Source organism: Salvia splendens, chromosome 11 (genome assembly GCF_004379255.2).
Source record: "Salvia splendens isolate huo1 chromosome 11, SspV2, whole genome shotgun sequence".
In the NCBI taxonomy this organism is placed as follows: domain Eukaryota; kingdom Viridiplantae; phylum Streptophyta; class Magnoliopsida; order Lamiales; family Lamiaceae; genus Salvia; species Salvia splendens.
Genome location: NC_056042.1, coordinates 16321566 through 16335136, shown reverse-complemented (window position 1 = coordinate 16335136; position 13571 = coordinate 16321566). Strand labels below are relative to the sequence as shown.

Genomic DNA, 13571 nt, shown 5'->3' with positions numbered 1-13571 from the left:
CCATGGGTAGCGCGACACCACCATACTCTCCAGCGTCCGTTGAGCTCATGATCAAACCGTCCCTCCTCGGCTCCTTGTTTACTCGCGATCTTCATTCCAGACTCGAATGTTGGGGAGGCCCATCTCGTCCATACGAATGATGGCTTTGAGCATTCTAGGGATCATTTGTTCGGACATGTGACGGAAGCTTGAGAGGTCCAGTCCCATCTTGGCTAACCAATCAGCCGCTTTGTTTCCCTCCCGGTGGATGATGGTGGCTCGGATGTGCTGTTGTTGTTAGAGGATGGCGAGGCGCGCCATGGACCGGCAGATATGCGCCGGCCCCCAGGTTGTACCATTGAAGAACTTGATGGCTTGTTCGGAGTCTGATTCAATCCAAATAGGCCGATTGAACTCCTTGGCTATGACGAGGCCGTGGTGGATGGCCATAAGATCGGCCTCAAGGGCTGATTGAGCGTCGAGTGGGGTAGCGAATGCGGCAAGGACTTTCCCGATATCCTCTCGGACTACCCCTCCTCCTCCGGCCTTGCCCGTCACCAACGAAATTGCACCATCCGTGTTAATCTTTATCCAGGGCTGGTCCGGGGGGTGCCACTTGGCTTGCATGGCAAGCGGTCTTGGCCTTCGCGACTCGACTTGGCTTGGGACATCCATCTTCAAGAGCATGCCTCTCCAATGCTTCGGCTTGATGGTACCAATAGACATACCATTCCGGATGAAGGTTTGCACTTGCCATATCACATTGTAAGGTTTGAAGGGGACTTGGTCATGTCGGCTCCTATTTCGTTCCGCCCAAATGAACCACATGATGAGGTATGGCAAGGCATGGCACAAGTGTTTCTTATCTTGTTGTTGTGTCCTTCGTGACCACACGTCGACTCTCTCCGGGATTGTATCATTGATTCTGATCGGCAGAGAAGATCCCACGAACCACCCATCAAATTCCCTCTATATGCTAGTTGCCCCACGGCCTTGAATAAAAAGGTGTTGCAAGGATTCAACGTTCGGTCCAATAGGGCAGCATTGGCATTTGGATGCCATCTCAATCCCTCTCCATTGGAGTTTTGTGTCAACCGGGATCCGATTCGACAAGGGGCGCCAATTGAAAATTGCAATTGACTTGGTGAGTCCGGCTTTCCAAATATCATCAAGCCCCGGGATGATTGGCCTTTGTGAGCGAATGGTTTCCCATGTCGTGGCCAAAGAGAATTCGCCCGTCCGGGAGAGGACCCATCGCAGGGTGTCCGGCTCCCTCGGGACAATTGGAGTATCAAGGATATGTGCTATAGCTTGTTGAGGTAGGCCGGCTTGGTCCTGGAGCATGTGTAACTTGGCCTCGTCCCATGTCCCATCCCGGATGAAATCCGAAACCATAGTCAAGGGGGAGCCCCGGTCATCAATGCATAGCTCCCTTAGCGCAACATCCTCAATCCAAATGTCGTCCCAAAAATAAATCTTCCCCTGTCCCACCACCCATCTAACGTGGGGATGAGCTTGATGTCGCACCTTTAGCAACCTTTTCCACGTCGGGCTATGCCTTCCGGACGCTCTAGATTTTAGAGGGGATGCTTTGTGGCAATATTTGGCCATCATGTATTGTGCCCACAAGGAATTCTGTTCACGAAACCTCCACCAAAGTTAATATTGAAAGCACGAAGTACCTCTTTAAGGTTGCGGATACCAAGGCCCCCTTCGGCCGTGGGGAGGCAGATTTGGTCCCAGCCAATCCAGTGTGTCCTTTTCTTATCACTAGTCGATCCCCAGAAGAAGCGAGCCATTTGCTGGTCCAGCTGCTTGAGGGCTCCACTCGTAGGCTCGATTGCTTGAAATATATGCAGTGGGACCGCCTCAAGCGTGCTCTTGATCAGTGTGAGTCTCCCCCCGAAAGAAAGGTATCGATGGGCCCACCCTGCCGCTATCTTTTCCCGTAGGAACATAAACATATCCGAGCGCTTCACACCTCGATAAATTGGAACCCCCAAATAAAGGAACGGGAAAGTACCTCTAGAGAAGCCCCCTTCCATTTGGATAGAGTTCGACCATCCTTCATGCGCTTCCGCAATGTAGAAATTGCTCTTGGCCAGATTGATTTGTTTGCCCGACACCTCTCCATAGTGGTCAAGGCACGCTCTAAGCCTCCTGAGGGATGTCGTGGCCGCTTGCGTGAAAATAATGATGTCGTCAGCATATGCAAGGTGGCTGATCTCTAAGCTTCCACGACTAGCTTTGAAGGTCATCTCTTTGTGCCCAAGAATAAGCCTGTCGAGGGTACGTGAGAGATAATCTGCTGCTAAAACAAAGAGGGCAGGGGAGATAGGATCACCTTGCCTGAGCCCGCGGGTGGATTTGAAGAAACCTGCTGGGGAGCCATTAATGAGGATTGAGAACCAGCAAGTTCCAATGCATCTTTCAATAAGCGCAATCCAAGGGCCCGGGAATCCCATTTGCTTAAGGACCTTGAGCAGAAAGGGCCATTGCACCCGATCATAGGCCTTAGCCATGTCAGCTCTCCCTTCTCTCTAGAATTCACCCTCTCTTTCTCCCTCCCCTTCGAGGGAGGTGAAATGTGATTGTTGCATCCCACAAATGGTGAAATCCGGTGATAAGTCGTCAGAAGGGGATTCCGCGGCCTTGGTTCACACGGCGTAGCCCATCAACTCGCCGGAATGGAATTTCCACTCAATTGCACGGCCAAAAACAAAACGGGTTGGCACACCGCACCCGGAGAAGTCACGACGCGTCCTCATACGCGCAGGGCTAGAAGTTAGTTCGGTGGTTAGTAGGGCTAAGAAAACGATGGTCTTTGAAATGGCTCATTGTCTCTTCGCCAAACACCATGGAGAAGATAAGAGGCCGCCGGAAAATGAGCAAGCCCTCATTGGGGATATGTTGAGCTCTTTAGCTCAAATGACGAAGGATGGGAGTGCGCCGGCGGGTGGAAGGGATAGAACTGTTGGCGAGGGGGTGGTCGGAATGTCACCGGCGCCGGCTGGTTGGAGTCATGAGGATCCACGCTTGGAGTGTGAGTTGGTCAACAATGTGGACATTGCAAGTACAATCTCCCACGTGAAGAGGCTTGGGGATGGGTTGGCATGTGATGGTTTGGATGCATGTGACTCACACAAGGAGAAAGAGACAAAGGCCACTTTACATGGGAAAGAATATGATGGTCCATTTGTGGAAGATGCCATTTTGAATTCAAAATCAGCACCTTGTGCTATCCATCTCCCTTTTGGCAACGATGGAGGCAAGGGGGACCGCACCCCCGACGCATGGCCGCCGGAGTTCTCGCCGGAAAACTTGGTCTCGCCGGCGAACGCTTGGAAGGAGGCCAAAGACCTCTTCTCACATGGGGGGACGGGGTCCATGGTGGGGGCTCCAAACCCACACATTTCTTGTAAGGCCAAGCCAATCACTCTTGATGCCGGCAAGGCCAAGCCTATGGGGACGGCCAGCTGCCACGAAGGTATCCCATCTCTCTCCTTTACCGATTTAGAAACGGAATATCTCTCGAAAAAACTAGGATTAGCCATAGTTGGGAAGTTCTCCCATTCGCTCCCTACTACGCCTCAAATTCAAAAGAGTGTTGGGGGCATGGGGTTAGTTGGCTCTTTCACTTGGAAATACTTGAATGCTAAGCATATCTTACTCCAATTCCAAGACGTGGCTGATTATGCCAAGGTGTTAAACGGTCCTAATGGAAATCCGGTATGGTATATTGATATTCATCCGATGAGGGTGTTCAAATGGGCACCGGATATTGATACGTTCTTCGAGTCGTCGATCGTTGCCGTGTGGTGTAATATCGTGGGAGTCCCGGCCCACCTATTTGAGGAATCGGCCCTCATGGCGATCGGCAAGCTCCTAGGCAAGCCGTTGCAAGCGGATCATGCCACAATCAATCAAACCCGGCTCTCCTTTGCTAGGATATGTGTGGAGATTGATATCTCCAACCCCCCGACGGAGGAGATCATTCTAAATATCCTAGGCAAAGAATAAGACACAAAGTGGCATGGGATCGTATCCCATTGATTTGCGAGAATTGTAAGCATGTTGGGCACGTTATTGAGGGATGGAGTTCAAGGTCCACCGAGCATCAACAAGACCATCCGCCGAGAGTGGCGTCTAAAGTGGCAGGAGGCGAGGTCCACCGAGCATCAACAAAGTGGCAGGAGGCAAGGTCCACCGAGCATCAACAAAGGTGTTCCATCCTAGCCATGTCCCCAAGACCATTCGCCGAGAGTGGCGTCCAAAAGCGGCGACTAGGGTTGGCACCTCACCGAACAGTGACCACACGAAAAAGGAGAACGAAAGTGACAACCAAGAGGAGAACAAGGAGGGCACAATGGATGCTGACCCGCGGAGCTCAAGAGCGTCCTTTGGGAGTCAACCAAGTGTGGATGAGGATGGGTTCCAATTGGTGTCACGGAAAAGGAAAGGCAAGTATCGTAAGGGAGAAACGCACTCCAAGGCTCAACACATTAATCATTGGCGCTCAAACGAGATTATAAGCAGATTCTAGAGAGAGATGCTCTCCCTTCTCTCTAGCAATTCCCCCTTTTGAACGATAATCCACCTTTCGACCACCCCCCCCACGCCGACCTTCCTTCCATCTCCGACCACCACCCTTGTTCGTCCAAGGCCACAACCACAACCCCGGCTCGCTCCACCAGTCTCGAGCCACACCTCACCAACCCCCGCTCAACTCCCCGGTGCGGCTGGTGTCTTGACTCTCCTTCAGCCATGCCGGAACACCCGCCGGATCCTCCAACGGGGTCCGAGGAACCCCGCACCATCTCGGATCAGCAAATGGTCCTCCGGGCGGCCGAGGACCCTCCCATGGTCCAACAAATGACGTTCACGTCGGAAGAGGCTTCCTCCACAAGCCTTCCCTCCAAGAAAATGGCGAGGAAATCCTTGAAAACAAACGTGAAAGAGAGGAAAAGTACCCCGGCCCCTTCCACCAAAGGCGATGGTCGGAAAAGGTTTGTACTCTCACTTATGCCGGAAGACAAGCAACTCCGGAAGAAGATTGATTTCGGTGAAGAAGATAGCCCCACCATCGGGTCTCCAAAATGCAAGGGTCCCATCTTTCCGGCGAGCCAACACATGGATGAAGTGGGGAACTCCTCCCCTAAGGGCACCATGAATTCCAACACTAATGAAGAAGGCCTCTTGGAGGATGGGTATTCCACCGATGACGGAACAGCCACGGCGGCCGCGGCGGCGCCGGATTCTGACCAGCAAACGGCCGGAGACGGGGTGTGCATTGGTAAAGATAGGGCCAACCAACCACTAGGTCCAAGATGCATGAGAGATAGTCCAAAGGAGGTACAATTGTCCTTGGTGGATGTGAAAGTCAAATTACCCGAAATGGAGCCAACAACAAACCTACTTTCCGAAAGTTGTTTGGTGGCTTGCCGAACCGAGCCATCACGTGAACTACTAGCCGTTGAAGCCCATGTGCAGCCAAAGAAAGATTCCATCATGCAACTAGCAAACCTTGACATGCCGGAGATGCTAGACGCCATGATGGTGCAGCCCCTCCTCGGAGACAAGTGGCCGGCGGACCTTGTTGAAAGGGCCGGACCGGACCTCGCCCTCCCATGGTCCTCTGAACCAAACCCCGAACCACCCCTGGTTGCAAATGGCCCATCACTTGAGGATTTCCCCCCCCCCCCCCCCCTTGAACGAGGCCGGTTTCGCAAAATCCGAGATGCCTTCGAGAGCGGTTGGCTACGCCCGAGCCAATCCCCACAACCGGACACCACACCACTACGAGCCACGACTGGGCCCTCGGCCCCCGACAAGGCTGCTGAGCCACCGAGAACAAGACCTCGGATGCGGACGGGAGGTCGGCCAATGATGACACGACGATGGCCGACGTGTGCGTGCACCGTGGACCACAAGCCTTGGCTGGATCAGAGCCACTAGGCAACGCGTGGGCGGCGCGACACAAGGCCTCATTGAGTAACTCCCGACCCGAAGGAAATGAAGAAGGCGCGCGGAACACAAGCGCTCCCAAGAGCATGGCGGATATGGTTCGGATGTCGCGGAACACCGAATGGCCGAAAGTGTTCGAGCCGGATAACATTCCATATATAGGCTTTGCGACCACTTCCAATGGCATTCCGGCAATCTACTTCTCCGGAGCGGAAGTTCAAAAGCTGGCCTCGAGTATTGGGCACGCCATTGTGGGTAAGTTCTCCCACTCTATACCCACTTCATACCAAATACAAAAGGCCCTAGATAATATCAAATTTAATAGAGGATTTACATGGAAGTATATTAATGCTAAGCATATATTTGTTCAATTCGAGGATATGGCGGATTATGCCCGTTTGCTAAGCGGACCGAAAGGGACACCGGTGTGGTTTATTGATCGGCACCCCATGAGGGTTTTCAAGTGGTCCCCGGATTTTGATGCGTATTGTGAATCCCCGATCGCGGCAGTTTGGTGTAACATCATTGGCCTCCCAATCCACCTCTTTGATCACGCCGCCCTCTTTGCAATCGGTAAATTGCTTGGAAACCCGATACAAGTGGATCGCGCTACGGCCAACAAGTCGAGACTCTCGTTTGCTCGCATTTTCATTGAAATTGACATTACGACGCCACCTCCCGAGGAGTTCATTCTAGATATTTGTGGCCGTGAGACGGTGCTAAAAGTGAAATGGGACAAGATCCCGGCATATTGCATGGAATGTAGGCATGTTGGACATAAACGTGAGGTGTGTTATGCGGCGGGTATCGTTGAACGCCCCCCGAAGAGGAACTACAATAATGTAACGCCGAGACAGCCACACCATGAGAGTCAAGGGGGAAGGGACAAAACGGAACAACCAAAGGAAATGGCTAGCTCTAAAGAATGGAAACATCAAAAGAAAAACAAAGGGCCGAAGGGGCTGCCAAAAGCCGGATCCTCGGCCATTGGTCCCGAGCCGAGGGAGTGGTCAGGCCCGGACATCATGGGCGAAATGCATGGTAATTCTGACGCGGCTCCGGTGGCAAGTGTCCATGAAAGGGGCGAGAGCTCCTATGGCCGAGATACCTTCGACAAAACCGTCGGAGTGGTGGCTAGTTCTACCCATCATGGAGGTGAATCCCATGGGGCTACGAATGGGTACACGCCCTCCCGACGAGGAGCGTTTTCTAGTTGGAGAGGGGGAACACGGGGAGCGGCACAGGGCCGAGGGTCCCAAGCAGCCCGAAATGTTCTAAGCTCCAACCAATACTTTTCCCTCATGGAGAAGGAAGATTTCCTAGAAGATGATGATGATGTGGAGGGGGATGGAGATAAAGAGGGGAGCCCCCGAACCATCCTTTATGCCGGTGGGGAAGATCCCATGATCATGCATGAGGAGGGATATATTGGAGAGGAACGGCTTCAAATGGTGGAATATCAGGGGGACCTCGCACGGTCACCGGGTAAGACTCTTCCCCATTAATCATGTCTGTCAACTTTTTGTTTTGGAACGTTAGGGGAGTTGCTAACGCGCCTACCCAAAATGTTCTTAAAAGACTAATTAAGACTCATAATATTCATTTTCTTGCAATAATGGAGCCGCTCACAAGCCCCAACGCGGAGAAGTTCTCAAAGGCTTTGGGGCTGGTTTTCCAAGGATCGAATAGAAATGGGAAGATTTGGGTGTTTGTTGAGGAAGGGGCCAGCTTCCTGGTCAAGAGAGACACGGATCAGGCCCTATCCGGCCGCTTTGGATCCCCCCGCCTAGCTAGTCACTTGTGTGTCTCGGCGGTGTATGCAAAATGTACAAGAACCGAACGGATTCATTTATGGGATGAATTGAGGGAGTGCTCCATACTTTGGGAGGGCTCACCATGGTTGATCGGAGGGGACTTCAACACCATTCTCCATCCACGAGACAGAGTAGGGAGTGAAACAAACCGCCAAGCTGAAATGGTGGACTTTGCGGAGGCTATTGAGGATTGCAGGATACTAGACCCGGGCTTTGATGGGTCGGAGTTCACATGGGCCAAGAATGGTCTCTTCGAAAGATTGGATAGAATTCTTGTGAATGAACGTTGGGCACAAATTTTGGTAACTACCCGGGTGACGAACCTGCCCCAGATTGCCTCGGACCATGGGCCTGTGTTGGTAAGATGCAAAGGGACAGATCATAACAGCGGGGGTAGGCCGTTCAGGTTCCAAAACATGTGGGTTAGACACGAGGGATTCAAGGATCTCGTTCGGGGAGATTGGATGCAACCGACGGAATCCGGAGGCCTACTCAATTTCCAAATCAAACTTGCACGGCTTAAGAGAACTCTAAAGGTATGGAACAAGGAGACCTTTGGGAACATCCATCTAAACCTCAGGGATATGGAAGTGAAAATCGCAACGGCCCAAAGCAATTTCGAGGAAAGGCCAACCCCGGAGAACAGGACAGAGATCAATAGATGCATCGCCGAGTACATTCGACTGCTCAAAATGGAGGAGGACTTCTGGCGCCAAAAGGCTACTCTAAGATGGCTAGGGGAGGGCGACAAGAACACGAAATTCTACCAAAGTTGGGTCAAGCAAAAAAGGATCCGCACGCGCATCCACAAGATCAATGTGGGTGGCCGGGAGATCTCGGACGAAATGGAGATTGGAAGTTCGGCAGTGGAGTTCTTCCAAGATCTACTGGCCCCGGGGCCTATCATTATGTCCGAGCCAAACCTTGATTTGATTCATCAACTCCCACCCTTGGCTGAAGTGGCTGCATTACCCGAGACACCATCCGCAGAGGAAGTCAAAAATGCTGTTTTTGATATCTACAGGGACAGTGCCCCAGGGCCGGATGGTTTCACGGCCTTGTTCTACCAGGCTTGTTGGGCGACGGTTGGGCCGGACGTGGTAGCGGCTATCGGCCAAGTTTTCGGGGGCGCCTACCTCCCACGTAGCGTCACGGCCACAAGCATTGTTCTCATTCCAAAAAAGCCTGTGCCGGAATCGTGGAGCGACTACCGCCCTATTAGCTTGTGCAACGTCGTCAACAAGATTATCACAAAGATTATGTCGAAGAGAATGACTGGGCTCCTCCCTATGATTATCTCGCCAAACCAGAGTGGATTTGTGAAGGGACGGCTCCTTAACGATAATGTCCTTTTGGCACAGGAGATGTTCCACGAGCTCTCGAGATGTGGGCCGGCTCCTAATGTCGCGGTTAAAATCGATATGGCCAAGGCCTATGACCGGGTCCAATGGACATTCCTCCTGAAAGTGTTACACCGGATGGGTTTCCCGGCCCCGTGGGTCTCCCTGATTGAGAGATGTGTGGGATCCTGCTGGTTCTCGGTCCTGGTCAATGGTGCCCCCTCCGGTTTCTTTAAGTCCACCCGAGGCCTCAGACAGGGAGATCCAATTTCTCCGACCCTTTTTGTGATTGCAGCTGACTACCTCTCAAGGGAACTTAGACAAGCTCATTTTGAGAAAGAAAGAGATGATTTTCAGAGCCTCTCGCCACTGCATGGAAATAAGCCACCTTGCCTACGCCGACGACATTGTGATTTTCACACAAGCAGCGGAGGGCCCTCTTAGGCGTTTGCGGACTTGCCTGGAGAATTATGCCAGGGTCTCCGGGCAGCAGATCAACTTGGCAAAAAGCAACTTTTACATTGCCGAACAACATGAAGGATGCGCCATCACTATTCAAAATGAAGGAGGCTTCACACGAGGTACTTTCCCGTTCCTTTACCTTGGGGTTCCTATTTACCGTGGTGTCAAACGTACAGATATGTTTATGTTTCTTCGGGAAAAGATTGCTGCCCGAATCTTGGGGTGGGCCCACCGACATCTCTCCTTCGGAGGTAGGCTTACCCTACTCCAAAGCACCCTTGAAGCGGTGCCGCTGCACATCTTCCAGGCCATTGAACCAACCTCCGGGGCCCTTAAGCAATTGGATCAGCAGATGGCCCGTTTCTTCTGGGGATCGTCAACAGAGAGAAAAAAGACGCATTGGATTGGGTGGGATCAGATCTGCCTCCCCACCTCTGAAGGGGGTCTCGGCATCCGTAAGACCAAAGAAGTCCTCCGGGCCTTCAGTATCAAACTTTGGTGGAGGTTCCGGGAGCAAAATTCCCTTTGGGCTAGGTACATGAAGGCCAAGTATTGCCACAAAAACTCTCCCCTTGCGGCCTCTCCTTCGGGGAGAAACAGCCCGACATGGAAGCGGCTAATGAAAGTGAGAAATCAAGCGAACCCGAATATTAGATGGGTGATCGGCCAGGGTGATGCCTACTTTTGGGATGACATTTGGCTTGGGGAATACCCCCTTCGCGAGCTCTGCCTTGACGATAGAGGCACCCCTTCGACCAAGGTTTCGGAATACATTGGGGGTGAAACATGGGATGAGATTAAGCTACGGCAACTTCACAACCAGGCTGGAATGCCTCAAGAGATTATCACACAAATCCTTGATACCCCAATAGTTGCGGGAGAACCGGATGTCCCCCGATGGAAACTTTCTCGGCTCGGGGAGTTCTCGCTCGCGACGACTTGGGAGACAATACGCTCGCAAAGACCAAGCATTCAAGGCCTCGATGACATATGGAAGGCTGGACTTACAAAATCTATTGCGATCTTCAATTGGCGACTTTTGTCAAACAGGATACCGGTTGATTCCAAGCTCCAGTGGAGGAAAATTGAGCTTGCGTCGAAATGCCAATGCTGCCCACGGAGGCCTAATACCGAGTCCCTCCAACATCTCTTCATTCGGGGGTGGGGAGCAACATGTGTTTGGAAGGAGTTCAACGGCTGGTTCGAAGGCTCGGCCCCACCCCTTAGGGTGAACGACACCATCCCGGACAGGTTGCAAGTATGGTCCGCTAGGACCCAACAACAGGATAGAAGACATCTTAGCCGAGTCATTCCTTACCTCATTTTGTGGTTCCTTTGGGCGGAGAGAAATAGGAGTCGACATGAGCAAATTCAGTTCAAACCGTACAATGTTGTTTGGCAGGTTCACATGTTCATCTACAACAACATGGCCAACGGACACATCAAGCCGAAACATTGGAAGGGAGTAAAAATCGGAATGAGCCTTCCGAACCACCCCGAGACAAGGGGGCCGAGACCGTTAGTTATGCCGGTTAAGTGGCATCCCCCGGAACGCACATGGATCAAGCTTAACACGGATGGGGCGTTCTCTGAGGCAACAAACATGGGCGGCGGAGGGGGTCTGGTTCGGGACCACAATGGGAAGCTGCTTGTAGCTTTTGCAACCCCACTCGCCGCTCACTCGGCTCTTGAGGCCGAGCTTATGGCCATTCACCATGGGTTGGAGGTAGCAAAGGGGTTCAACCTACCCATTTGGGTTGAAGCAGATGCGGAACAAGCCATTAAGTTGCTCAATGGCTCGGCTTGGGGCCCGGCACAAGTTCGCCGCGTAATGGCCCGGCTACATGGCTTTAAGCGTAGACATACCGTCAGGGCCACTTTCATCCCTAGGGAGGGCAACAAGGCGGCCGATTTGCTCGCCAAAATGGGAGCGGAACAAGATTATTTCCAACAAATGTCCTCACAAAATGTTCCAGCAACAATTAGAGCCATCATCCGGATGGACGAAATGGGAGTCCCCAATCTTCGGGTGAGGGATGATGAGCGAGAGTAGCACGAGGCCCGGAAAGTGGCCATCGATCCTGATTCGTACCGGATGTCGTAGAGGTAGAAGTAATGGGCTTTTGTATGTGTTCAATTGTATTTTGGTTTTGAAAGGGAGTAGGATGAGGTCCAGGTCCGGGTATGTGGAACCGGACCGCACACTACTCCTGAGTTTGATCTGGCACATCACTTTTGGGTGTGGCCATGTTCTGTTACCTTACTTTGTTGATATATAGGGATGAGGGACCCACGAACCCTCCACCATAAAGGTGTTTGATTAAAAAAAAAACATTAATCATTGGCGCTCTAAGGACATTGTGGCTATGGTTTCATTTGATCGAGATGAACCTAGCGTGAACGAGCCAAGCACTTGCTCTATGAGTGTCTCATGTGGGCTCCCCGACCGGGAGAAGGAAGGCTTCATCGAGGAACTTGATCCGGGAGGGATTATCCATCGCGGGGGTATCCCTATTGCGGGTCTCAATTGAGGGATGGAGTTATGTTTTGTGATGGGAAGGTCCCGTCATGTTAATTGTTATAGGATTGCTAAGAGTACATTGATGACCACTCTAGTTGATAGGGAGACCCTCGTTGTACTCTAATTGGTTGTTGCGAATTGTCACTTTCGGGCGATTCGATGTTTTGATTATCCGTTGCAATTGACTTTGGTAATGCACAGGTGTGGGTCCGCCTTAACACTCCACCCCCGCGTTGCTTTTAAAAAAAATAGGCCTTAGCCATGTCAATTTTGATTGCAACGTTCGGGGCCGTGGTGCATCGGCCAAGTTCATGGAACATTTCCTGTGCGAGGAGCACATTGTCATTTAGCAGCCTCCCCTTTACGAACCAGCTTTGGTTCGGTGAGACGATACGTGGTAGAAAGGGTGCGAGTCTCTTCGTGAGGACTTTTGTAATCACCTTATTGATGACGTTGCACAAGGTGATGGGCCGGTAGTCTCCCCAAGTGTCAGGGGACGACTTCTTAGGGATGAGAACAATACTTTTTGCCGTGAAACTTCGGGGGGAGGAAGGCCCCACAGAAAAATTGCTTAACCGCATCCACTACATTTGGCCCCACGATTCCCCAGCAGGCTTGGTAGAACAAGGCCAAGAACCCATCCGGCCCGGGGGCTCTATTTCCTGAGATGTCAAAAACCGCCCTTTTCACTTCATCCGCATCTGGCGGCTTGGGGAGATCCTCCAATTGCTCCGAGGGGGGAAGTTGTTGCAGGAGGTCTAGGTCCGGGGCAGCCAACTCCGGGTAAGTTAGCGCAAGGAGGTTTTGATAGAACTCAACCGCCGAGTCTCTTATTACAAGGTCATCCGTGAGCTCCCTCCCATTAGCATTAATCTTGTGGATTCGCAACCGAATTCTCCTTTGCTTCACCTAACTTTGGTAGAACCTAGTGTTTTTATCACCCTCTTCCAGCCAACGGAGAGCCGCTTTCTGGCGCCAGAAGTCTTCTTCCATCTTGAGAAGAAGGACATACTCAGCTATTTGTTTGTTGATCTCCATTCTGTTCCGGGCAGAGGGGTCTCCCTCGAACTCAGATTGAGCCACGGCAATATTCTCTTCACAGGCTTTGAGGTTTTTTTTTTATAACACCTTATCGGTGGAGGGTTCGAGGGTCCCTCATCCCTATATATCATCCAACAATTTCAGTTACAGTTCTCGGTTACAAATGATCTTAATCGAAGCCAAAATACAAAACTATTACAACCAACTCAAGAACAAAATCTATCAAATGCTACTCACAAACTTCAAACTAGGCTCTAAGCACTTAAGAGTAGGTCGGGGTCGTGTCATGGCTGGGTCGACACCTGCATACTCTATGGTGATCAATTATGTCTCTCCATCTTCACGAACGCGGATATTCGGGGTCCCCTTCTGCTCCAACCGGACAATATCTGTAAGGGCCTCCGGCGCATCCTGTTCGGACCAGGTTTGGCTGCAGATCATGTCCGTACC

At 51.8% G+C, this 13571-nt stretch overlaps 1 protein-coding gene across 1 annotated transcript; it reads right to left on the bottom strand.

Moving 5' to 3' along the window:
- Window positions 1-276: 276 nt before the first annotated feature.
- LOC121754512 lies at window positions 277-807 on the bottom strand. The gene has a single exon (XM_042149854.1). The coding sequence runs from the start codon at window positions 805-807 to the stop codon at window positions 277-279; it is 531 nt and encodes a 176-aa protein (XP_042005788.1).
- Between the last annotated feature and the right edge of the window lie 12764 nt (window positions 808-13571).